This window comes from Simochromis diagramma, unplaced genomic scaffold (genome assembly GCF_900408965.1).
Source record: "Simochromis diagramma unplaced genomic scaffold, fSimDia1.1 OVJJ01000402.1, whole genome shotgun sequence".
In the NCBI taxonomy this organism is placed as follows: domain Eukaryota; kingdom Metazoa; phylum Chordata; class Actinopteri; order Cichliformes; family Cichlidae; genus Simochromis; species Simochromis diagramma.
The window spans coordinates 3,796,053-3,822,993 of record NW_024386972.1 but is presented as its reverse complement, the minus strand read 5'-3'; the positions used below and the strand labels follow the sequence as shown (position 1 = coordinate 3,822,993).

Below are 26,941 nucleotides of genomic sequence, written 5' to 3'. Positions count from 1 at the left end.
TTTACTCAATCGTGCATGTGTAGTTTCTGTTTAAACTGCTTAGTTGTCATTTCCTTTGGAACTTGCTTTGCATAGGTCACTACTGTCATTCTCACTTGACACTGTCTGTCTCATCAGAAAAAATCTCTGGAAAGTTAAGTGAATATGGTCTTATCGTGCCATTCAGCACAGACTCCCATGGCCGGTACATTTCTCATGTGGTCTCAGCTGGAATTGGAAGTAAAGGTGCTGCTGCTCCTGTTGTTGATGCTGTCTCAGGCTTTGGCAGCAGAAGAAGGGTGGCCCGCAGTGCCTCTGAGATGCCCTCAGTCACCTCAGCATCGGCTCAGCACTTATTTTTCAATGTTACTGTGTTTGGGAAAGAACTGCACCTCCGCTTGAGGGCCAACAGGAGGCTGGTAGCCCCAGGGGCTTTTGTGGAATGGCAAGAGGACTTTAAGGAAAAGGCCAAGGAACGAATCCAAGGAGACTGTGTTTTCAGTGGAGATGTGACTGACATGCCAGATGCTTCTGTGGCTATCAGCAATTGTGATGGACTGGTAAGTACCACTACTGCAGGCGTGAAACAGTAGTATGATGCTTTCACTTCTTTGACACTGTGTCAGCCAGAATATGCTTTGACATGTATTTTTTCATATCCAGAAAGTCTCCCGGGGCACTTGTTCCACATAACATCATCACATTAGATAAAAATGGTTACATCATCTGAAATCCTTTGATGATGTTAAAAGGCTGCTGTCATCTTGCCAGCATGGATACTTAATAACATGTTTGCATTGTATTAAAGAAATGTCAGCGTTATTTACAAAATGTCTCTCACAACATCTTTACAATGCTGCCCATCTCTATATATTTTCCAAAACATCCCACCCACTAGGCTCTGTGTGGGCTAGTTTGAATGCTGTTTTTTTGTTGTTGTTATTAGACTCATTTTCCCAGGCTAGATCAGACCAATTTGGAAAATTACAGAACAAACATCTCAAAGGTTGAGCAAGTGCTCAAAAATTGATAAAGGATGAGCCTGATTGCATTTCTTTCTGCTGATGACCATCTGAGTGTTGATAACATAGACGTAACTTCATGTAGCAGGCTTTAGCCTAGCCTTTCAAAATGTCAAAATCAGTGAGCTTCAGGGATGTCTTCTTATTTTTGAATGTTGTTTTTATGCAGGGTTGACATGACAACATAACCTCTCATAAATATAACATAGAAGGTCTGATAACTGAACAGCTGAACCAACCACAGGACATTATAATGATGCCTTGGTCAAACTTTTCCAGAGTGTAGTGGAAAAAGTGTGAGTGTTTTAAACCTTTGGTAAGTTGGTAAAGTTGTTAGGCAGTTCTTAAGACTCGTATTGTATTTTTTATTTAGTGGTAGTGTAGTTTTAACATAATGTAATTACATTTTCTGTAAAATGGTTGAAAAAAAAGTTATAGTTAGTTGTTACACAGCACAGTTGGACTTTATGAGAGTAAGTGTACAGGAAGCTAGTTCAGAGGAAGCTGTAAAGACAAATTTGAATCAAGAGAGAACTAAAGAACAAGGGGTCTGTTTACTTCCTATTAAAGCCACTAATCCATCTAGCTATCCATTTTGTTAATATCCAGTACAGGTTCATGGGGTACTAGAGCTTCTCCCAGCTGTCACTGGTACACCCTATTAACAGTCACTGTAGCACAAATGACTGTAATTAACTTGAAGAGTTGAGGTGATGCTCCATAGGTAGCAGTGAATGGATCTGTACAGCATACAACATTATTTACTCCTATTTATTCCTATTCTTGTTTTTGCGCATGTAGCGGTGCCGTTGTTTTTATAGGGTAGGGTTCTTGCTCATAAAATGTTAGCATTCTACTAATGGTTTACCGCTTATTTACTGTGTAAAACAATGTAAAAAATTGATTGATCTCCTTCCAGGATTGAACTGGGGATCTTTTCCCCATTGGTCTTATTGTGCCATTTGATCTGTAAATGACTACGCTGTAGAATCCAGATTAAAAATCGCCAGATTTTATTTTTCAACCAAGTAAAAGTGCATTTTCCCTTCAATATTCCAACATATACTGTATATTTTGTTAAATATACTTTAATCTAACTTTAATATTTGTGACTTAACATGCTTTTACTCATGCAGTATACTTTTATAGGGCATAGGACATGTGGGAAATCTCTTGTTTTGTTTAATGCTTTGACTTAATTATAAACCAGCCACATGTGACAGTTTGAGATAATAAAGCTACTTTTTAACTTAGCAATTAAGTCTCCTGTGTTCCAATGACTCCTTTTAATATGTAGGCGTAGGAGCCAGGTGAGATGGTATAGGCCATCCAATTAGAACGAAAAAATTCAGCTTATATACTTGAAAGAATTACACTTACTAAAAACAGTCATAAATATTCAGAATGTCTCCTTCATCTCAGTCTTGTGCACACCTATTTCAGTGAAGTGTTGCCCAATATTACATATCTCCAAAGTGTATTAATGCCTCTTAGAGCTCGCGAGAACTACATTTAGGCGGTAATTCTCAGTGGGCATCCATGCTTTACATTGCTGTAGTTGTTTAGTTCATTAACAGTATGAAATTGTGGCTTAGTGTAGCTTTCGTGAGTGAGAGTTAATTAGCTGCAACTTATACAGGTGACAGTTAATGGTGGCTTAATATTTGAAACATGCAGTTTGAATATTTTTGTACTTTGCTAATAAAAAAATTAGGGAGTATAAATTAAAAGTGTTTAAGTAAGGCTTGGTTGAGCTTTTTTGACCACTTTGCCAGATCCTAAAAGTCAGGTCCTAAAAGGAAACAGCTACTGGACCCCATCACCAAAAAAGTTGAACAATGAAACTGGTATAAAACATTCTTAGGTTTGGCTTAATTCATAATGAAAGAGCACATTCCCAAGAGGCCTGTCTGTCTTCCGCAGCATTGTACTCCACCATTACCAATATTATGTGCCTCATTTTGCACTAACACAGTCTCTTGGTATCACCAATATAAAGCTGTGTTATACTGACAGAGCAGAGCGATGGGAGGTGAGACACTAATGGATGTTTGCAGTTGGGAAAATTAGAGTGAATTTCCAAACAAGCATGTGACATTTGAAATGGCAGGCTGACCACATTGAGGCTACCTCTGACAAAAACTGCATGCGTGGAAGTAGAGTGAAGATAAAGTCACCTGGAAGCTTTTGAAATCCTTCACAGGAGGCAGATGCATGTAATGTTTAATTTAGGATTCCTTTTGTAAATGACTACATATTGTGAAACACTGATTAAATAGTTCATCCAACCTTGAGTTGAAAGATCATTGAGGGGCAGTTCTCCTTTCAGTGATCATCTGTTAATTACAATAGCAAAGACAAAAAAAAGAGATGCATCAATTGAAAAAAACAAACAAACCCTTTATATACTGATTCAAGTCTGCAGGTGACAGCAATTAACCCTGTTTTGACTCTAAGCCATATTTCAACTCTGCTTCCAGACTTGTTTGTCAAAACAGCTGAGCTTTTTGTCTCGCACAATTCGAAGAAACAATAGAGGGGTCCTAATGTATTTAACTGGTTGCCATCACTACGCCATCACGTATTTATTATTATTAACACAGGAAAATGTGCTGAAACTAAGAAAAAAGTAGATAGAAACACTTCTCTCTTCTTTTTGAATGTAATGATAGTAAGCGGTATACAGACAATGAAATGCAGTGTTCACATAGAAATCACAAGTTATTTCTGAAAGCCAACTGTGTACTCTTCAGTGGCAACAAGTGACACACTGGCCCTATGCAGAACACTGTCCTATTCACCTAGAAACATGGTAGAAATGTCTGATTTGTTATAAAGCACAGTATAAGAGAGAGCAATCCTGGTGGTTTTTTCTAGTTTAAACCATGTTTTCTTAGCTATTTTCTAATTTTGTGTTCTGGAAGCTCCTGTTGTGCTTTTTCAGTTACATTTTGTTCTACTAGCTTTCTTAAACTAACTCCATTCTGGTAGAAACTTTTTTGTTGTTTTCTGTTTTCCAAGCTCCTCTTTGTACCCTGGGTTTAAAACTAGTAGACACAAGCATATGGTTTATGTGGTTCATTTTGAAGCCTCCAGTTTGGCATTTGGGCTGTGTTCATCTTTGCTTTTGTAAGCCAGAAGTGATTAAATTCACTAACTTGTCACCTAAGGCTAGTCAACTGACTTGGTCCACAAGGTTAATGTGATACTATTGCTGTGTCTTAAATCTTACATTTAAAACTGCACTGGACGCTCCTTGGATGGTCTATTTATAATGACAAAACAAGTTAAGTGTGGAATGCACTGCATTTGTGAGCTTTAAAAGTCCCCATCTTGGTTACAGTATGTAGTAGAAAGAGAGGAACTACCAACCAGTTTTTAGCTAAAGTTGTTCTGCAGGCATTAGACCTGCTATATTTTGTTATACGGATATTAGGCCTCAGTCACAAAGGCCTAGAGACCTGGCAACCGAGTGAAATCAAGGTGAAAATGTGTGTTTCCTGAGTGCTTTCTGGTGGTTGCTGGCAGTTGCTGTGAAATCAATCACTAAAACTGCATTCACATAGGCCTATGGATGCAAGAGCCCCCTGGTAACCACTGGTTACTAGATAAATGTGTGTATTTTGCAACTGGTTGGGGAATAGTTGATGGAGGTTGCTGGCAGTCACTAGGGTGAAACTAGTCGCAAAGAGATATGCTGTGCACCACCCAAAAATCTTCTTTTCATTACTTTGCTCACTAACAGGTTGTTTTATTAGAGGTAGTTTTATTAGAAGATGCCAACTTGTCCGCAGACTCATGCAAGCTCCTCGCCAGGCAAGAGTGAAACTCTTAAAAATGCAATTTGAAAAGACCATTTGCACTCAGAGTAAAAGTTGAATCTTTTGAAATGTGTTGAAAATGTGTTGATATTCTCCATTTCTGGTTTGTGTCACACTTTTTGCATTTTACTTGAATTGTCAAAGGCGATCTATTATTTCTCTACAGGTCAGAGAGTAAATGGAGAGTCTTTTCAAATAGGTTGACAACCTCCATGCAAACTACAGGTAGCTATTTATGATTTATAACCTTTTTTTTTTTGGTTTTGTTTTTTTCCAAATTTTTCCAAAGGTAGAAACTATATTAGAAACACCCTTCAAACATTTTACAAGTGTTGATGATGGACAGTTTGTCCACCAGAGGGCACTATACAACTTGGCTAAAAGTGTTTAGAACACCACAATAAGCTCATCTGAGCCAAGTAAGGTAGGAGGTAAATAAGTAACTTATGACAATATCTCGTAATATCTCATTTAGGTTTACTGAAAAAAAACTACACATAACAAATGTTGGGGAAATCTATTTAAGTTTTTTTTTTTATGTCTGACAGAAAAAAAATTGACTAATAGATTGGATATTTAAATCACCAAATATCAGTGTAAGTCTTAAAAATCTGCTAGCAATTGAAGCAATCACGAGGAGTCAGCAACCTCCTGTAACCGCTCACCAACTGGTCAGGAAATACACATTATTCCCTAGCAACTGGAGGTTGCCACAAAATAATAAAAGCAGATAAGAAAATTTTGTTACAGGAGTGTCCTTCACAACATAAACCATTGGGAAAGCAGTATGATATATGAGGCTCAGAATAAAAGATAACATCAAATTAACATCATTTTGTATATATTTTTAGGTAAGATTTGAGTATGCTCTTACTCTGAAGCAAATGTCTGATTCATTGTTTCAAAGGCAAATTGTTATGAGGCAGAAATTTACATTTTGACAGACTGATGTGATCAAATCACGCAGTAAATAAAAATCCTAACACTGAAATCTGCATGTGATTTAAAGATTTTTTTTTTTGTCACTTTGTGTCAGGAAAAAAACCCAAAAACAAAACAAAAACATGCTGCTGCTAATCTCCGAGATTAGATCTCCACGAACAATATTGCACTTTATCGTCGGTCACAGTGGCAGAAGTCTTAAACTCAGCCAGGAAACCAAAACTATCTGCATCACTAAAGACCACTAAGTACATGTGGGAAACTATGCTTTGTTTGTCGTTTAGGTGAACTTATCCTTTAAAAAGGCTGCTGTCAGACTGTTACCAATATAGTACATGTGTTTCCTTGCATCAGAGCCAACATAAACATGGACTTGTTCGTGCATGCAGGGATTTTCAAGATGCATTTTTGAAGTTGCACAAACAGCTTGGAGGCAAATTATTTAGTCTGATGTGTCTGCTTTACGTAGAATGAAGATCAAGTATGATGAAAGGACCCAGTCTGAAAAGGATAAGAATGCGAGTCATATGCTTAGATTGTTAAATGCGGGCCAAATCTTTAAGATGCACTCTAAGTCTTAATGTACCACCAGCACTCAATCTTCAAAAGCTTTTTGATGGACTTCAATAGAGACCAAATATTTTGTAATTTCACTTTGTATTTTACCCGTAGTTGACTACAGCCCAATTGCAGTGACTCACACACACTGTGCTAAATAATTATCTGGATGGAGATTGCAGTAATGCGGGTGTAGCCTGAATTATGGGAAGTGGATAGCACAGTTTTAGAGTGTGTGTGTGTGTGTGTTTTTTTTTAATTTTCATGACAACAAAGTGCTAAAAGGTGAGGAACTCATCAGTAGTCATCATAGTTCTTGTCTTACAATTTTTCAGCAGTTTCATTCTCTTTACTGCAGCTGCATTTCAGTGATAAACCTCTCTAGTTTTTCCTCTGCAGTGAGGCTGCTCCAAGAAAGATGACTCCTACAAACAGATTCAACTATCTGGTCTCCTACCCTGTGTTAAAATGTGCAAGATTTATGGCATTTGAATCTCATTACAATATGCAGAGTAAAGCTGCTTGTTAATCTTGAATATATTTGGTCTTGCAGATTTTTAGCTGAACTCGCAAAGATAGAAAGTTCAACATAACTTCATAAGTATTTGACAAAAACAGATCCACACTTTCAGTTTCATTTGAAGGTGTTTTGCATCTAGTGACTGCCAGAATCTGTGATGTCATCCTCTGAATGTGGCTCCTGCTAGACGGCAACAGCTGTGCGCTCCAGAAGAGCATGAGCTATTGTTGCGAAGCGATGAGTGGTGGCTATGATGATACTGTGTCCTGCTCATGTGTTGGGAATTAGCGAAGATGATGGGCTGATTGTATTACATGTGTGATAGTGACACGAGTGCCAGATCCTCCGCGGGAGGAAAAGCGCTATTTCTGTGTCCATCAGTTAAAAAGAGGGTGAGCCACCCGGCAACAGTCAGTGAGTTGGGAGTTGGCTTACTTGTGTGTGTGTGTGTATGTGTGTGTATGTTTGTGTGGTGGGTTGGGGATGGTAGGTGTGGTGGTGGTGGGGTTCGGGTGTTTTCCATCCACTGAGAATGGAAAAATGCTTGCATAAATTGTTCTATTCATGAATCTTTGCAGGGACTCTGTTCTGAGCTTTTCCCACTCCAGTATTCCAGGATTCTCTGGCGTTCCAGTACTTTGCTGGCACTGAGGTAAAGTCACTAAATTAAGAGCTCCATCAGTGGAAGCCCAACATCTCAGCCAATAACGTGATTTATTTCCACTCACTCTAATCCTTATTTGTAGCAGCTGTGTTATGTCTGCATAAACAGGTGCTCATTCAAACACACACTGGGATCCAGGACACACACAGTTACGTTTACCGCTGCTGCTACTTCTTTGTGTACCAATTTTACCTTGATGCTTATTTCTACAACTGTTCCTTCTACAAAGTTTATTCTTCTAATTCTTGAAGAAGCTGTTATTGCTACTTACCTCTCCTTCTACTCCCATTAAGAATATTTAAAATACTAATAAAAGAAGTATATTAATAGATTATGTAAATTTTTAAGGAGATTCAAATGAGTTTGCTTCTAAAATCAGCCTGTTTTTCCTTAAGTGATCCATTGCTACATTATTGTGCATGCATGTAAATATAGAGCATGTAGACTTATGGCGATTATACCCCTAATTTTCTTCATAGTTACCTTCTTGATCACATGGTATGCGTGCCCTTTCTGGCTCAGCACAGTGAGATGTGAAAGTTGATAAAAAGGAATCATGTAGTAATCCCCAGCTCCCACAACCTGTCTTATACGATTATTTCAAACCCTCGACTCTGCTGAGTCCAGCATTGCTGAGCCACGATTTAGTTGCTGGCTTACTGATCATCCCGGTTTTGCCACAAAAGCTTTTATCCAGCGTCACTGACATGGCTGTTGCTGCCAGTATATTATGAATATTGAGTCAGAAGTCCCATCTCTTCTATCCATCAACAACGCTGAGGTTATGCATCTCGCTTTGGCCTGTTCATGAAATGAACCGCCTGACCTCACGATAAAAAGAGGACTTAACTTGCCCTCAGAGACTGGGGGCAAGGATTCTAAAACCAAAATTATATAAACATTCTCTAATTACAGGTTAAGCTACAGGAATGATAGCTGGATTTTGATTTCCTTACACGTTGCAGCACAAGCATCGGCAGCCCTTGGCACTTGCTCCATTTTTAGATTGCGTTTTCCTTTCATGGACATGCCTCCATCAGATTATCTAAGTAGATAAGATTGCTGTGAATGATCCCAGAAGCATGTTGTGACACTGCCTTTGTGTGCAGCATGCATGTCTCTATTCATATGTAATGCACTGACTGAAAAACAGCCCGGGCTGTAATTTCTCTAAGTGAGGCCCAATTTTCTCTGAGGATTGTAGGGGACACGTCTCACTCGCTGGACCGGGATCCTGTTTTTGCTTATCTCTCTTTCAGTGGTTGGAACCAAAGTTCAATAAGGCGGCAGATAATTAGCATTAAATATATTAGATTATTTATTAATACACAGCCGTAACTCATTAAGACAGAAACATATATGAGTTGTGTGACCAAAGTATCTTTTCCAGTGCTATGCATTTAGTTATTAGTGTAGTCAACTAGATTTTCAATGAGAGTTTCTCTGCAACTCTGCAGCAAAAAGTCATTTTTCACTTTGACTGCTTGTTGTTGAAGACAGACTGAAATTATTGCAGTATCTGCTGATACTGTTGATAGCTGTAGAAATGTCCCACGGATGACTTTTTGATAAGAAAAAAAGTTTATTTTTATTTTGAAAGGACGATTGTTATGCTTATTTTTAGCTTCAAAAATTGGTTCCTGGACTCTACTGATATGGGTATCTGTGCTATTCTGAGCAGGTGACTCACCAAAAACAGTTACTAAGAAATTACATACAGTAAATATCCATCTTCAAATTTGCTCTAACCAATGTGTGGAATTTAGAGCACTGGTGAGCTTAAGGGTCAGCAATATTTACCTGTTTCGTGTGGTCTCTGTGACACGGCTGAATGTCTCAAGTTCAGAGTGTTTTTCATTACTTAGGCAGGCATAGCAAGCCAAACCGCACACTGAGGTCAATGCACACTTATTCATGTGGAACAGGCTTTTAAACCACTGTATCACTTGACATAGAAAAGCTGTGTTTGTGTTTTGTTTATTAGTGTTGCTGCTAAGTATACTTCTTCATTCAAGTCACGAGAAAAAAACTTTTTAGAAAAGTTCAGAAATAAATGAAAAAGGAAGTATTAGCGGCAAATATTTTAACTTAAGCAACGGGAACAGTTGAAAAACTGCTCTTTAAATGACAACTGTAGCTCATAGATGTTGTAACAAAACTTATGTCATTGCCTAGATCAGCCTTGACCATAGATTTTACAAATGTTTATGTCTGGTGTGTCTCTGTAGGCAGGTCCAGATGCTGCTTCTCTCTCTCCGAACAGACCTGACTTCACTTTTTACCCGCTGCTGAAATAAGAGACCACAGAGGAAGTACTGGAGCATGTCTTACTTGGCATTTCCTGGTCAGGGGCTGCAGAGATTCTTTCACTCCTCTTTGGCTTAACTGTCACATGTCCACCCTTAGAGTCATGGCTTTTGTATCATCTGTCTTAAGTGACTTTGTTTCTTCCTGTTTTTTTGTAGGCACACTGCTCTATTTACAGCTCTGTATTTAGATTTCTTTTTACAGCTGTAAATACACACATTCTTGCCAAAGTCTTGTTGGTGTGCCTTCTTCAGAAGGATAATGATAGGCTGGGTAGCTTTATTCTCTTCGTTAAGGGCAGAATTATGAAAAATACAGCGTGCTCACACACACACACACACACTCACACACACAGAGAGAGTACAGGCTTAATAAAAACAAGACATCAGACAGAAGCAAAGTGTCAACTTCATATTTGCTTTTCTTTGCTACCAAAAGACACAGCCGTGACTGTGGCTCAGGGGTTTGGGAAGCACATCTGTAACCGGAAGGTCGCCGGTTCGATCCCTGGGCTCTCTGTCCTGGTCGTTGTCTCCTTGGGCAAGACTGCTTACTGGTGTTGGCCAGAGGGGCCAATGGAGCGATATGGCAGCCTCGCTTCTGTCAGTCTGCCCCAGGCCAGATGAATCTGGTTCAGAATGGGGGGGGGGTATATATATACAAATAAATGGGTAGGAGAGGAAAATGTGTTCTTCAAACCTTGCCCAGCCTGGCTAATCTTTCACCCAATGCTTCCTCGATAATCTTCCACAAAATGGATTGGCTGGGTGGAGTCTCCCTCTGTAATATATGGTCAAGCTGCTCGCACAGTAACTTTACCACCTCCACAGCACACTTAGCTGCCTCCACCATGCTTGACTGATAGTGTTAAGTACTTCTTACATGTTACGTCATTCATTTGTTCTTCTCTTTGATACGAAGACGTTACGAAGAACTTGAACTCAATCGTCCGAAACACCTTCTTCCACTCTTCCACTGTCCAATGTCTGCGCTCTTTTGCTCATCTGAGATTTGGCTTTTTCTTGACATTTCTACCATGAAGTCCAGCATCCTGAAGTTGCAGCTGTCAGTTGACAACCTGTGAGGCATCTTGGTCTTAAACGACACACTCAGATGTTTGTCTTCTTATACAGTTGTGTATTAGGGCCAATTACTCTTTTGTTTTTGTCTTTGTTAGGTCCAGTTTGTTCTGCTCTCTGAAGGGAGTAGTTAACAGCATGGTAAGAGAATTAAAGTGTCCTCGCAGTTTCTCACATTGAATAGCCTTCCTTTCTAAGCCCAACAATAGGCTGATAGGTTTATAAAAAAATGTTCTTTCTTTCTGGCCATTTTGAGCCTGTAAACAAGCAAACAACGGCTTATCCTTCCAACACTAATCTAACCGTAAAGAAAGCAATACTTCCTTTTTTTTGCTCCCTTATTACTTTAACAGTTTTCAGCTGTGCAACACAATTGCAAAATTGTTTTCTATTAATCAATGAGCCTTGTTAAATAATTAACTTGGATTAGGACCCATACCCCTCTCGTCCTAAGACAGCTGGGATAGGCTCCACCCCCCCCTCTCGGAAAAGAACAGATGGATGGATGGATGGATCCATATCAGGAGATTGATATGGAAGTATCACAGTTGTTGATAATATACAAAAATGCAGATCACTCTTAAAAAAATCACCTGATTAATTTTAATTGTTTGTGAAATGGATCAAATTCTTTGTGAATTGCATTTTGTTTTTCTTTGGGGGAAAAAAGAGAAATTTGCTAGTGATATCAAAATATTTGACTGCCGGTGTACATCTCAGACTCAACAGGCCAAGCATGTTAAATTTCAAATTTCATAACAATAGGAAAAGACAGAACAAGTATGGCTTATTTGGAAGGGTTGCCAGGAGAAAGACTCCTCTGTTAAACACCATGGCAGCAATGATGCGTCTGAACACACCACGAGACTTCTAGAACCAAATAAAGGACAGATGAGTGGAGATATTTGGCCACAGTGCACAGCAAATACCTCATACTAGCTGTCAGGATGACAGTCGTTTTGCACATTGTATGGAATTGTGTGAAAACTCATTCTTTCCCCCACGACTGCATCTATACAAATCTACAAACACTACTTTCCACTGATTTTCAGGTCTTTTACTGTTTCGATTCATTCCTCGCAGGTGTGTTTAAACTGCGCTAAAAGCTCAGAATTTGCATTTGAGCTTTGAATGTTTAAAGTTTAATGTTCATTTAGCAACTAAAGAGACAAATGAAAGCCTAGGACAGTGCCACATATTGGTAGTCACAAATACATTAATTGCCACTATGTAATTTTTCAGAATTTTCCTTTGTACCTGAGTGTTTTTCGTTTCGGTTTGGTTTTAGAGTTTGCGCTGTCTACTTTCATTCTGTTTATGTGTCGGTTGTTCTTGGCCAAAGCATAGTTTTTGCAGGTTTCATTAAAGGTTTCCATAGAAAAAGCCTCTGTTCTCAACACTTGTCTTTTGGGAAGTGACAGTATACACTATTGAAGGTTTGCTACTGCTCATGAAATCATAAAATGAAATCAATTACAGAAACATTATTAAATAAAGGTTTAAAAACCTATCAGATGGTATTTTGTTATAATGAACCAACCAATATTCCCAAGAAATGCACCTTAACAAGGTAGCCAGTATGGAAACACAAACTATAGTTAAAAGACACCTTTGATTCTGTTTTCTTACTTTTATCATGACCGACAGAAGTGATGCATTCACTCTGCATATGTACTGAGTTGCAATAGGTATACAACAAACAGAAACCTGAAATGGAAACAAAAACCTGTCTTGAATTCCTTGTTGTCTACTTGCAAATTAAGCTCCTTTATTCCCTTCTCAGAGTCACATCCAGATACTATTATGCTAATAGAGAGAAATGCTATGTTTTTTTGTTTGCTTTAAACATAATATTTCCAGCACAGCAACAGACCTACTCTAGTTATACAAATAAATATCAGGTTTGCTTACCCACTGAATCAGATCTTCTTTTTTTTTCACTGACGTTCAACATTGCTCCAAGGAGAAATCCACTTTCGAAGAGACAAACACGACTGTTTTTCCAAACCTATAATTCAGTGCTGCTAAAATAAATGGTGAGTGTTGATTAAAGAGGATGATAAGTCAATATTTCCATGCTGGTGTGGACAAAGTTACTGCTCTACTATTCTTGTTGGTCTATATTTACCTTTGAATGTAAACAGCAAGGTCAGAGTTCCTCTCAGTGGGTAGCTGATGATTGGATATTGGTATTTTCTAATGCAAGCAGAACACACAAAAAAATCCAGGTTGAGACAGTTGAGTATATCACAAAGCAAACTGTAAACTTTACCACAGGCTTCGAATTCTGTGAGCATCCCAGACTGGCATCAACGCTTGTAAGAGTATCCAGCTGAAAGGATTTCTATAAACTCTTTGAAAAACTTAAAGCAGATGGAAATATAACACTGAACCGAGACATCACCACTCATCATTTAACACAGGGTGAAAGAAGACTGACATTCAATGAATCTTAAAGGGCCCCAAATTATGTCTACCTGCGTCATTCCGCTTATTGAGCACTTTACTAAATCTTCCAATTGATCAGGCACACCATAATTACTGGCTCCAGTGGAAGAATTGTACTTTCAAGGAGGAGTGGTACATTCATTTTGAGCTCTCTTTTTCCAGGCAGGCCTGATCCGGACTGATAATGGGGAGTTTTTCATTGAACCCCTTGAGAAAGGCCAACAGGATGTGGAAGTGAAGGGGCGTGTCCATGTGGTCTACCGCAGATCAGCCATAAAGCAGGAGACAGGCCAGCGAAGGGAAGACCTCCACAATGAAGGTAGGCAAGGAGAGGGAGTGTGACGTAAGTGGAAACAAAAAAAACCCCAAACCTATATGTAGGTTTGAGTGCAACAACTGTGTGCTCCGGCCAAGTAAGGACATATGAGTAAGTGCAGAACTGAATACATCACTGTATACCAGGAGCAGCAAAATTGATGTCCTGAAGGTTGGCGCATTAGTCACAGAATGGACAGAATAACAGAGGATAATGAAAGTACCTACGTCATACATAATTATAATTATAAAGAGCAAAAAACCAACATATTTTGACCTATTTATTACATGAACTTTTAATCATTTTAGTTTCTATTCATTATTGTATCTATTGTATCTGTGTAGTAATATATTATGAAACTCACTGACTGTTATTTCCTGTTACGTGAACATTATTAACGTTATTGTCCACTGACTGAAACTAAATTTGATTTTCTTAGTGTGCTACAGTGTAGTAATGGTATGTAACTGCCCAATAAATTAAGTTTTTCTTTCAATTAGATTCACTCTGTGGTAATTTGGTGATAAATGGTGATAAATTGTGAAAATCACTAATTTGTTGCTGTCAACACAGTGAAATTCACATAAACTGCTTCACTTTATCTTGCGCCTCCATACAGACCTATCAGCAGAGGCAGTGCTCAATACACCAGCTGGTAAAACGAGGAAAGCTGGGGTTTGGTGGTATTATTGGGGACTGGGGAATTTAAGAAAGCTAGAGTGGGAAGTGACCTTTCCTTTGCAGCCAAATGATTCAATTTCATCATGAATTCCTTCTCTATTCCTTTCTTCCTGAAAAATAGCTTCAGCATCTGGTGGGAGACTCTTACTAACCTCACAAATTTTCTGTAGCTATAAGGCTCTATGGTTTACTTCAGAGTCAAAATTAACTTAAACCAAAATTAAAATATATGCTTTTTTATTTGATGTCTGTATTCATTCTGTAATCTGTACTTTAACACACACTGTAAAAAAAAATTGTAATATAAAAGTATTTTACTGTGTATTTTACAGCTTTGTACTGTTTTTCTAGAATATCATTAAATTTACATAAATAGACTGTGGTTTTACATTTCAAATGTAAAATAACATAAAATCACTGTAAATGTAATAAAACATAATTTTCTTGTTTTTAAAATATATTTGTCTGTACATATGCATATTTAGATTGTTAAAATACATTGACAAATGTATCATAATTTCACAAATATTTGTCCGTTATTTGAAAGATTGAACTGTTAAATTCAAATGTAATACTATTGAAAAATATATAAAAAATGATTCTTATAAACTTTTTTTTTTACATCAAATAATGTTATTTAGGGCGATCGTGGCTCAAGAGTTGGCAGTTCGTCTTGTAATCGGAAGGTTGCCGGTTCGAGCCCCGGCTCGGACAGTCTCGGTCGTTGTGTCCTTGGGCAAGACACTTCACCTACCGCCTATCTACTGGTGATGGCCAGAGGGGCCAATGGCGCGATATGGCAGCCTCGCTTCTGTCAGTCTGTCCCAGGGCAGCTGTGGCTACAACTGTAGCTGCCTCCACCAGTGTGTGAATGTGAGAGTGAATGAATAGTGGAAATGTAAAGCACTTTGAGGGCCCCGAAAAGCGCTATATAAATTCAATCCATTATTATTATTATTATTTAAACCAACTGTTAACTGTATAACTGTATATTTCTGTACATTTAAGTATTATTATTCATGTTGCCACATTCATTGACCTTGTTTAAAGGTAATTTCATTGTTTAATCACATTAAAATGTTCCTAATTTAATGTTTAAAAGCAGTTGAAAAAGGCAAAATCCCATGTAAAATTAGGGCAACAAACTGTATTGTCATTACTGAAAATAACCGGATTTTTTTGAGAACTTTATTTTCTGTTATTTTCCAGTATTATTTTGGCGCCCAAGCTGCCGGAATATTACTGTTATTTTTAGGATCTTTTTTTACAGTGCATATAAAAAAAGGCAACAGAGGTTCTGGTCCAAATCCACTTCTCTTGCTCTATCTATCTATTTATATATACAGTGGGGCAAAAAAGTATTTAGTCAGCCACCGATTGTGCAAGTTCCCCCACTTAAAATGATGACAGAGGTCAGTAATTTGCACCAGAGGTACACTTCAACTGTGAGAGACAGAATGTGAAAAAAAAATCCATGAATTCACATGGTAGGATTTGTAAAGAATTTATTCGTAAATCAGGGTGGAAAATAAGTATTTGGTCACCCCAAACAAGGAAAATCTCTGGCTCTCACAGACCTGTAACGTCCTCTGTAAGAAGCTTTTCTGTCCCCCACTCGTTACCTGTATGAATGGCACCTGTTTGAACTCATCATCTGTATAAAAGACACCTGTCCACAGCCTCAAACAGTCAGACTCCAAACTCCGCCATGGCCAAGACCAAAGAGCTTTCGAAGGACACCAGGAAAAGTACTGTAGACCTGCACCAGACTGGGAAGAGTGAATCTACAATAGGCAAGCAGCTTGGTGTGAAAAAATCAACTGTGGGAGCAATCATCAGAAAATGGAAGACATACAAGACCACTGATAATCTCCCTCGATCTGGGGCTCCACGCAAGATCTCATCCCGTGGGGTCAAAATGATCATGAGAACGGTGAGCAAAGATCCCAGAACCACACGGGGGGACCTGGTGAATGACCTGCAGAGAGCTGGGACCAAAGTAACAAAGGTCACCATCAGTAACACACTACAACGGCAGGGAATCAAATCCCGCAGTGCCAGACGTGTTCCGCTGCTGAAGCCAGTGCATGTCCAGGCCCGTCTGAAGTTTGCCAGAGAGCACATGGATGATACAGCAGAGGATTGGGAGAATGTCATGTGGTCAGATGAAACCAAAGTAGAACTTTTTGGTATAAACTCAACTCGTCGTGTTTGGAGGACGAAGAATACTGAGTTGCATCCCAAGAACACCATACCTACTGTGAAGCATGGGGGTGGAAACATCATGCTATGGGGCTGTTTTTCTGCCAAGGGGACAGGACGACTGATCCGTGTTAAGGACAGAATGAATGGGGCCATGTATCGTGAGATTTTGAGCCAGAACCTCCTTCCATCAGTGAGAACTTTGAAGATGAAACGAGGCTGGGTCTTCCAACATGACAATGATCCAAAACACACCGCCCGGGCAACAAAGGAGTGGCTCCGTAAGAAGCATTTGAAAGTCCTGGAGTGGCCTAGCCAGTCTCCAGACCTCAACCCCATAGAAAATCTGTGGCGGGAGTTGAAAGTCCGTGTTGCTCGGCGACAGCCCCAAAATATCACTGCTCTCGAGAAGATGTGCATGGAGGAATGGGCCAAAATACCAGCTACTGTGTGTGCAAACCTGGTAAAGACCTATAGTAAACGTTTGACCTCTGTTATTGCCAACAAAGGTTATGTTACAAAGTATTGAGTTGTATTTTTGTTATTGACCAAATACTTATTTTCCACCCTGATTTACGAATAAATTCTTTACAAATCCTACCATGTGGATTCATGGATTTTTTTTTCACATTCTGTCTCTCACAGTTGAAGTGTACCTCTGGTGCAAATTACTGACCTCTGTCATCATTTTAGGTGGGGGAACTTGCACAATCGGTGGCTGACTAAATACTTTTTTGCCCCACTGTATATGCATTAAACCCACACACAGGCATAACACTGGAAAACAATGGGAGGATAAGTGGACACTGTGACAAAAGAAAGACAGCAGTATTTATACACAGACACAGACACATGATCATGACATAAAAAGCTGTCTCTAAGCTCACACTAAAAGTACTTTTTTTTTTTTTTTTTTTTTTTTTTTTTACTTCTGACAGGGGGGCTCATTTTACCTCTCTCAGGTACAATTTTTAGAGAAATTCCCGTCATTACTCTGCCTCCTGATGTAGCTTCCTGTTCAAGGCTATCAATAGCTCTCATGGGGGAAAAGGCTCTATGAGATTCCTATTTTAGTTTCAAAATTGAGTCTTATTTCTGATCATTTCCTGCCTAGTAGCAGATTTAATTTCTTAGTGAAAACAATCAAAACACACTAGGTTTTACAACTAGCCAATAGGTGTATAAAGGTGTAACCAACTCCTAGCAGTAGTAAATTGAAGTGCAAAAAAATAAAAGGTCTGTTAAATGCTATCTTATTGCCGTCTACCTTTCAATTTAATTCAATTATTTTAATTCAAGTTAATCAGCTACATCTGGTGGATATGAATTATCATGCTTGATGCATCTATTGTTAATTTATTTAATTCTTTATCTTAAATTTAGAATAAATTGTGTCTCCAAGAGATTTGCCTGGAGACAGCTGTTAAAATAGGCCTTGCAGAGCAGCATACTGATTGTTTGTCATATGCATTGTTCTCCTATGAATACCTTTCCTGCTATGTTAAATTATATGCAATGTCTGCATTTGCACCTGAAAGGCTTGAGATATCACCAGTTAAGGTGTGAAATTACAAAATGTGGACTCTTGCAAAATAATCAAATTGATATTTTGAAAGACCTTGCTATGATTTTACGTGGTCAAATTTTTCAACATAGTGTTTGTTTGATTTTCGGTGTAGCTATCATGCTTTAAAAGCCTGTATATGTTTGTGAAATCTGACAAAATGATAAGACATGATTAATGTTTACAAAAGATCTGCCGATGAAAATAATTCATGCATATAGAAATATCTGAAATATTTGTGCAGCTTTGGCATTTTTGGCAGCTTCAGCACCGGAACATTTCCTCTGAATATTATCTTTGTGTTCATTGCCTCTGTGGTGGTGAAATCCATGTTCACATTGTTTATGTTTACCAATTAGTATTACAGTTCTAACAATGTCAGCCACAGAAAGATATCATCCTGTACACACACACTCATTTTCGTATCTTAGTGAGGACATCTAATTTACATAATGCTTTCCCGCTTGTGTTAACCATCAAAAATGAATGCCTAATCCTAATCATAACCTAATTGTAACCCTGGCACTAAAACCACATTTTGAGTCTCAAAAATACCATATATACTGGTGGGGATGAGCGTTTTGTCAAGTGACTGTTGGTCCCCACAAGTTTAGTGCCAATCACAAAGATGTCTTAACATGCACACCCACACACACACACATACACACGCACCTATCTATCTATGAGATGCGAATGACCAACAGTTTAAACTACAGATGTGCTAGAAAAATGTAGAGCCCTTACCCCTGTCAATAATCCCAAAGGACTCCATCTGATCATCGCTTAGAGTCAAAGAAAAGCATTTGCTTTATGTCACTTTGACACCATCTGTTCATTGGCTTTCATTAACTGCTCATCCTTGTCATATTTTGCAGTGGCAGACATTGGGATTGCAGACCTCCCCAAAGCTCTGGATCTTGTTGAACATAAACTTTCTGAGTCTGAGCGCAAGAGGAGGCATGCGAAGAAAGATGACTACAACATCGAGGTGCTGCTGGCTGTTGATGACTCGGTGGTCCGTTTCCACGGCAAGGAGCATGTCCAGAATTACGTTCTCACACTCATGAACATAGTAAGTGTTATTATAAAGAATTTTAAGGCTGCAGCATTGACTAATATGCATAACATTTGGACTGAGAATTCCATAAAATTCAATTCAGATACATATTTATGAATCAAAATACATATCAATAATTTGTGAAAAGTATAGTTTAATTTTACACTTTAAACTGAGACAAAAATTGTAATAAAATTTACAGTTACAGTTGTAAAACAAACACTGTACTGTACAGACCACTGTAGTAAGAAATTTGGCAGATTGTTATTTTAAATCTGTAGTCATTAATATTTCATAGCGTAGATGTTTGGGAACCATGTGCATGCATGGAAAGCGTATGGGAAGAGTAGCAGCAGGATCCCAAATACAGAGGACAAATAAATCAAGAATACTGACTAGTAAAGAGAATGATTAAATAAGTCAGCATGAAAAGGTGGAACTGGGTTGGAGGTAGGTTCCAAACCAGCTTGCTGGGGCAGAAACACAGATGTTCTGAGCTGATATACCGAGATTGGGTTTAAGCTTGACTTCTTGGCCTGCGCTGGAACACAGAGTGTCTATGTGTTAGGTCATTTGTAACTAATTTGTAAGGATACTGTTGTTGGCTAGGTCTAGTGCAGTCACTCAGACAATATAAACAACAAAATAACATTAAGAACCTTAAAATAAATTATAATTTTGCCATTTTTGTTCAAAAATGATTCCAAAACAGATTTTTTTTAAAAAATAAATGCCAAATAGCCATATAAAGAGGCATAGTTGTTAAAAGCATGACAATAGAAATATCAAATTTCTTGAGATTAAATTATGCTAAGTCTGCAATAATTTCCCCATGTCCTCTTTGATATCAGAACTCGCCACACTGTTCTCCATCACCCCCACTCTCTTGCTGTTCATGGATTACTAATAAGAAAAGAGGAGGGAGGGAGAAACTCTCAGCTCATTCATTATGGGTTCCACCAGCTCCTACCACCATAATCTACTTATTGGGCCCAAATCCCTCAAGTCAGATTTTCACAGGGTGCTGGTTTCACTCTGTAACAGTTACCATTTGGACCCTGCATGGTGGTCTGATTAGCTGTGCTAGACCAATTAGAAAGTTGACTGGGAGCTGTACAGGGCAGTCATGGAAACCAGCGCCAGACGTCCACTTATACTGCCAAACTCTGCTTACATGGAATGATGTGTTTATTTAATTAGGATATTATATTCACATTCTGTTCCCAAATGTCTTCTTCAGAAAGAAATGTTTGACTTTTAATGACCTTAGGTGATTATACTGTGAAGTGGCTGCAAATGCACTCTGTAATTCCCTCTGTAATTATCAGTCCTTGGTGTCTAGTACTCTCTGATTAGCACTTAAGGGTATTTCACATCACAGACAGGAGTAGTGAAATTTAGGAAGTCCTTAAAGCTAAAATTGACTGAACCTTAAACTGAAATCAAGTCAAGGTCTTAAATGTAGTATCCATATACTCCATCTCCCACTGAGTAAAATTTGATGAGAGAAATGTGCAAGAAAACAGCAGTTTAAACAAACGAAGGTCAAAACTCTTTGCTTCCAATGGTAAGCCACAAGCTTGCTGTGTCTGAAAGAGCTCACTAAAATCCCTCTGAATCCCTGGTCCATGGCTGCAGAATGTGTAGTACCACCTGGAGAAACTCTCCCTAAGGGATTGATTACTGGACATCCTGTCTGCACAAAGCCAAGTTTGACTGCTGAGGTGCCTGCTACACAATGGCCGGGTTGTTTAACCATGAACCAGGTTTTGTTCATGTTGATGTGATGCTATACACAAGCCAGGGACACCTAGTGCATTTAACCAACAGCTGCTACTCTCATTTTTGGCCATAAGAGTCCTGTCAGTCCTCTTTGTGCTCCTCATGGCTTTGTAATTATCCCCGTGGCAGAAAAAAACCCTTTTGCATAGATATGAGTAAAAAGATATAAATAAATGAAAACCATCTTTGGTGTTTACAAATGTCATAACTTCATGCCAGTACTTTATTAAGTCCTCAGTTTGATCTACTATAAACACATATACAGTACAATATATAGGTCAGTACAGACCAGTCTCAGTTCTGTTGTAATGAATCCAAGAGAATTTGGGGTCATTCAGGGGTTCTTTACTGCATTTATTGACCTGTATGCACTTCTGTGAATAGAATATTTGCTTAAATTCTTGGGTGTAACCCTGTGTCCCTGAACAAATTTGGACTTGGAGGATATCCTTTCTGTGTTGACGGAGCTTTTGTTGTGCATGGTCATAATTTTTACCTGCTCAAAGCTTACTGACACATACTTGTTGGGTTTTTTTTTTTTCTTAGCAAAGGAGTGGCACTCTGTTGTTCTGTTTGCAGTATCTGGAAAGTGGAAAGTTCTACTTGTAGTGTGGACATCAGTGCTCATGGTAATTAAGACACTCTAAAGCTGAATGTAGAAAGGAAACTTCTCCATAAAAAACACACAAAAAAAGCTGATGCTTTGGCAGTGAAAGCTTTTATCAGTTCTTTTTCATCTAATTGCTTCCTACGTTTCCTGTTCATCCTGTGTTGGGTAGCTGGTTCTTGTAGCTTTCTATGCTCATATACTGTTCTATTTTAGAGGGTTGCTGCTGTTGCATCAGTTAAATCGTTGGACTTCACCTCAGGGCTCTTGCAAGCTTCAGTGTCCAGTGAAACCAATCATTGATGGCCTTTTGTAGATCAGCGCTGTATGACATTAGGAGGTAGGAACAGGGTAAGGCATTGTTAGTAAAATGGCAAATGGACTGCAAATTATATGACACTTTTCTAATTAAGAAAATAAAGAATTAACACAATTCTCAGTCATTTGTTAGTTACCTTTAATTTGACAATATCTTTAAAATCTTGGGTTTCAATGTATTTTAGCTACTACACTGATTGCACAATTTTAGGCATATTTAAAGAAAAGCATCCAGAAACAAACCCACTGAACTGATAACATGTTACTGTATGGTGATGTGGGCAATGGAAAAAGCTGAAATTCATTTTTAGAGAGTAAAGGCCAAATGGAGAAGTAAAATTTGTCCTTATACTTCTGCCAAAGGCTCACATGTGCTTTTGAAGATAAATTAAATGAGTTGTGGTGGTCAATGTGATGCTACAAATATTTAACTTGGAATAAAAATACTTTCCCAGAAATCCAATTTCTTCCTGGAAATGTTAAGCTACAGCTTGTTGTTATCTTGGGTTAACAAAGAAAATAAATTAAATGCTTAAGGATATCTTACAGTATCTTCAATACATTGTGGATTGGATTACTCTGCATTTTAAAGTATTATGTACCACAGTGCATGACGTATCAACACTGCTTCCCAGTGCAAGCTCCAACTGATACAATGCATTACAACAAGTTAAGGCTGTGGCTTTTTAACGTGTTGTAATGCATTGTGTCTGGTGTTATTTAATACAAATAACCCTCTAAAATAATCAGTGGTCATTGCTGGCCTTGTTGGGTTTTTATTTGCACTATTTTTAAGCTCTTTAAAGCTTTTTAAAACCTTATGTAACTACAAGTCATGGCCTCACGGTTTGCCAGACACCAAATATCTCAGTGCTTCAGAAAAGAATCACTGTGAACTAAGTAAGAGTCAGTGTGGCCATACGGTCAGGAATAGGATTGGTTAGAATAGGATCAGGTGATCTCTTGACTGAATTTTGGTCCTTTTTCAAAGACTGTTCTCTGCCACATGGTTGCATTTCTCTGACCCTCAGAACTGTAAGTATTCTTATTTTAGGTGTTCCTCAGTCAGCTTTAAATAGAAACTAACAAGCTAACTTCCTGATAACTTCTAACTCTCCTAAACTTTATAAATCCGCTTTTTTCACAGATGCCTGAATGTCAGACTTTATTGTAACCCCTGGGAGAGCAGCCACACTGAACATTTTCTTGGAGATGAAAGAATTTGAGCCGTTTTTAACTCTCAGTGATGCCGCAGTGTTTGTTTGAGTTTGGGAACCAAAGAGGAGTCTGGACCCAGAAATGCCTAATGACGTCAGACTTAAGAGGTGGATAGCTCTAGACTCTCCATGACCCTGAACTGGATAAGCTAAAAAAGTACATGGGTTGAACTGTTCCAGACCATGTGAGGTAATACAAAGGAAAGGCATTTCAATGCTTCCTTTATTACCTTCTTTACGATACACAGGCCCATCCTTTATAAAGGTAAAGCAAATAATGCCACCTCATAATCCACAGTGACGCACTATTCATGCCAAAACTTGTAGATAAATTTGGGAACTTCAGTGACAGGCTGTTAAATCCACTGCTGAACTATTATTATTATGCTGCGGTGACGAAATCTGCTTCTCATGAAGTTGTGTTATGGGAAGAAGTCAACAAGGCCATATCTAGAAATGTATACATAAATCTCTCTCAATTAATTCAGTTTGCATTAGTTATTTACAGATGGACGTAAAAAAAAAAAACATTTTTCGGGTATCTGTACTTTATTTTACTTTTAACCTTTTATTGTACTTTTCTGACAAATTTTTACTTCCTAAAATTTAACACAAATGTACTTTTTACTTCTTATGTTTTCTTAATAAACTAATTTTTTAGCTTTAAAAGTACAGGTGCTAATGAGTTGTGGTCACGCTACTTTAGCTTCTATAGTTAATGCAACAGAAGAGCAGCAGGCACAAAAGCAGTGAAGTGGCAGGTAATCTCAAATGCAACATTTCTAATAGCTCGACAAATATCAGCAAATAGACAACGTTTTTCTGTGCAGTTTGTCACACAATGTGTCTGTTAGCTAACAGTTCAGCTGCTGGATTTCTAAGGGAGAGGAAAGAACTCAGAGACAGAGAAAAATGTATAAAAGTCAGGAAGGACACAAGTAGAAGAAGAGAGATTATTTTTAAAGGTAAGGACTTCTCAGTCATTTGATAAACTGGACGTTTTAAAGCTTACATGCAATCTCGTCATTCAGTTGTATATGAAGTTAGGTTTTTTAAATATTGTGAATTATCCTGCACAACCAATTGAAATAGAAAAATTTTCAGTTATGCAAAGGTTGCATAAACAACCTGAAAGCAACACTGGTTAGTTTGCAGTACTGTGAAGTTTACAGTGGTGCATTAATTTGGACCGGTGGAGCAGCTGTGATGTTCATGGTCAATGTTAGAGGAACAGACATCAAATTAAATTTAAGCCAATGATGTGGATTAGATTCAGTCACTTAATTCCACCTTTATACTATTTTTATATTGTCCAGGTATTGGAAATCAGCTAATGTATTATAGCTTATTGTAACATCTGCTTACATCTGGTTGAATTCAGTTGGCTGAATCTAAGAGCAACAATACAGATGAGCTCATCTGTGCTGTTACCCAACTACTACGTTGGCAGATATAGACATATTTTTTAAATTCTCATGTGTGTTTCTATGCATTCTACATAACAGGTGTTCAAGATAATCTGATAATTACAATTTGAGTTTTAGTTCAATTGTTTCCATTTCTTTGTATTTATATTATTCCATTATGATATTAATATGACATAAAGTTCAATTTGCTTTTTCAATTTTACTTGAATAAACAAGGTTAATCAGTACTTCAACACACACAAGTACAAATCTGTACTTCTTCTTATCCAATGAATGTGTGTACTTTTGCCACCTCTTGCTATGTCCATTGCTGTATTGCCAGGCTTTAGAGTTATCATATATAAAAGCAGAAGATAGACTGGGTTAATATGAGCAGGCAGGATGACAAACTAATGACATTATCACAAGCATTTCATTTTACTGTATAGACTATATTTCTTCCAATTTAAAATTACAGCCTTGGTAATGAATTGGTATTTTTCATGCTTCTGTTTTCACAGGCTCTTTTTCGCATGACTTGCATTAAACAACAAAGTTAAAAACATGCTGGATGAAGTAGCTTGTCCATCTCTGTGACACTGTCTTTTCAACATAGTAGACCCAGATCAATAACGTATCCAATCACATTTTTACGGAACCTGGTGTAAGTGGATTCTCTGCGTGCCACACTTCTTTATAAATTCTGTTTTGCACCTTTCCTTGACCTTGTCGCATTTTCTATTCAGATCGAGGAATAGCGATTAGGAAAAGTTTTTAGGAGATAACTTTTTTGGTTTATTGGACTACAGCAGAGGTAGGTAGATGGGGGACAGGTGAGGTGGGTGTGGCAGACTAGGGACTCAGAAGAGAATGGAAGTCTGAGGACATCTGGTGGGGGGATGGGGAGATACAGTGAAGCATGGACAGTAAACAGGGCTCAGAGTAAATCACTGATCAAGCCAATTAATACTTTCAGCTTTTAACTTTTAGTAAACCTATTAGACTATTTTGTATTGATGTTTTGGTACTCTCTAAAAAAATAAGATGTTCTTTAATTTAAGTGCCTCTGTCAGTGCGCCCCAGGGTGGCTGTGGCTACAATGTAGCTTGCCATCACCAGTGTATGAATGTGTGTGTGAATGGGTGGATGATTGGACATGTAAAGTAAATACTGCTGTATTAAGTGAAAGAAATTTGAGAGGAAGACTCTTTGGGTTTAAATGATAAGAATTACATGTGTAAATACAGAAATTTTTTGGGTAGCTCACTGCCCACTCAGTTGTGTAATTATAAAACAAAAAGTTCTATTAATTTACAGAAAATCTGAAATTTCTATAGTAGTGAAAAAGCTATTTCATTGTTCATCTATTAGTACACTGGTGTGGTAATTCTGGATGTATTCATTAGGAAAAGCTATAAAACTATGAAAATGAAGACACGTATTGTTAAGTTCTTAAGCCTTATATCTTATGCCTAGCTGTTGGAGATCATGCTAAACCTCGAATTTCCAGTTGACACTTTAAACAAACAGTTGATAAAAACAAAAGAGAAAATAGTCTCATTCAAGCCCACACAGCGCCTTGATTCTCAAGTGCAAATGACACCATCAGGGGCTATACTTACACTCAGTGTTATTACAGTGGTGTGACAACCACATGCTGCACTCATATAATTACTATTAGTGGCCTGCAGTAAGGCAGTTAAAGTGTGGCACTGTTGACAGAAAAACAAATGAGAATTTGTCAGATATTGTTCACTATTTTGGAATATTTGCTTTGTAACTACCTCTTGTTGATTAATAAAGCTAGACCATGTGTAGAGCTGTCATGGGCTAAACAAAGAGGTACCTAACAACAGCAACAGAAACATTGGAAACCATATGAAAACAGTTGCAGGAGGGTTAGAGACAGATGAATGAAAAAAAAGTTCAATTAAGTCGTGTAGGGAGACGGGAAGTTGATGCGGTTTCATCTTTTCAATACAGTTTATCAAATAATCTCACAGACCTTCTCAGAGAAGTTGCATATAAAACATTTAGTATCAATACTTGGAAGGAAAAGGTTTGTACCTCCCAAAGAAGAGAGCCTACTTCGAGAAGGAAATCAAAATATATCTTAGATACTCTTCTTCGATGGTTTCATAAGGTAGCAATTTAGAATATTATAACTCCTATTAATGGTGATTACTGAATGCACTTGTTATGATATCCTCTCATTTTGCACTGAGAAAATAGACGTGCATTTTGTGATTTTGGTCAAATCGGTTCAAAGTTTTAGGAGTATAAGAGTGCTCATTCTCAGGAAAATCTTACGTGAGGGAAGTGAAGCTACGTTATGCAAGCTTGTAACATAAAATACAAAATTTAATATGAGCCTGTGTCAACCACATGCTTTAAAAATCCAGTTTTAGACAGCTTTTTCCCTGAAGTCACATGGAGAAATATGAAGCCAAA

The 26,941-nt window shown here is 38.0% G+C and overlaps 1 protein-coding gene across 3 annotated transcripts in view; it reads left to right on the top strand.

Moving 5' to 3' along the window:
- Positions 1 to 26,941, top strand: part of LOC120738076 (A disintegrin and metalloproteinase with thrombospondin motifs 14) — a 60,269-nt gene that overhangs the window by 1,076 nt on the left and 32,252 nt on the right. For all 3 annotated transcript variants that reach the window (XM_040039116.1, XM_040039117.1, XM_040039115.1), the window contains 3 exons: positions 118 to 539; positions 13,503 to 13,659; positions 18,979 to 19,175. In XM_040039116.1, coding sequence (XP_039895050.1) covers positions 118 to 539; positions 13,503 to 13,659; positions 18,979 to 19,175 — 776 coding nt within the window. The remainder of the gene's footprint in view (positions 1 to 117; positions 540 to 13,502; positions 13,660 to 18,978; positions 19,176 to 26,941) is intronic.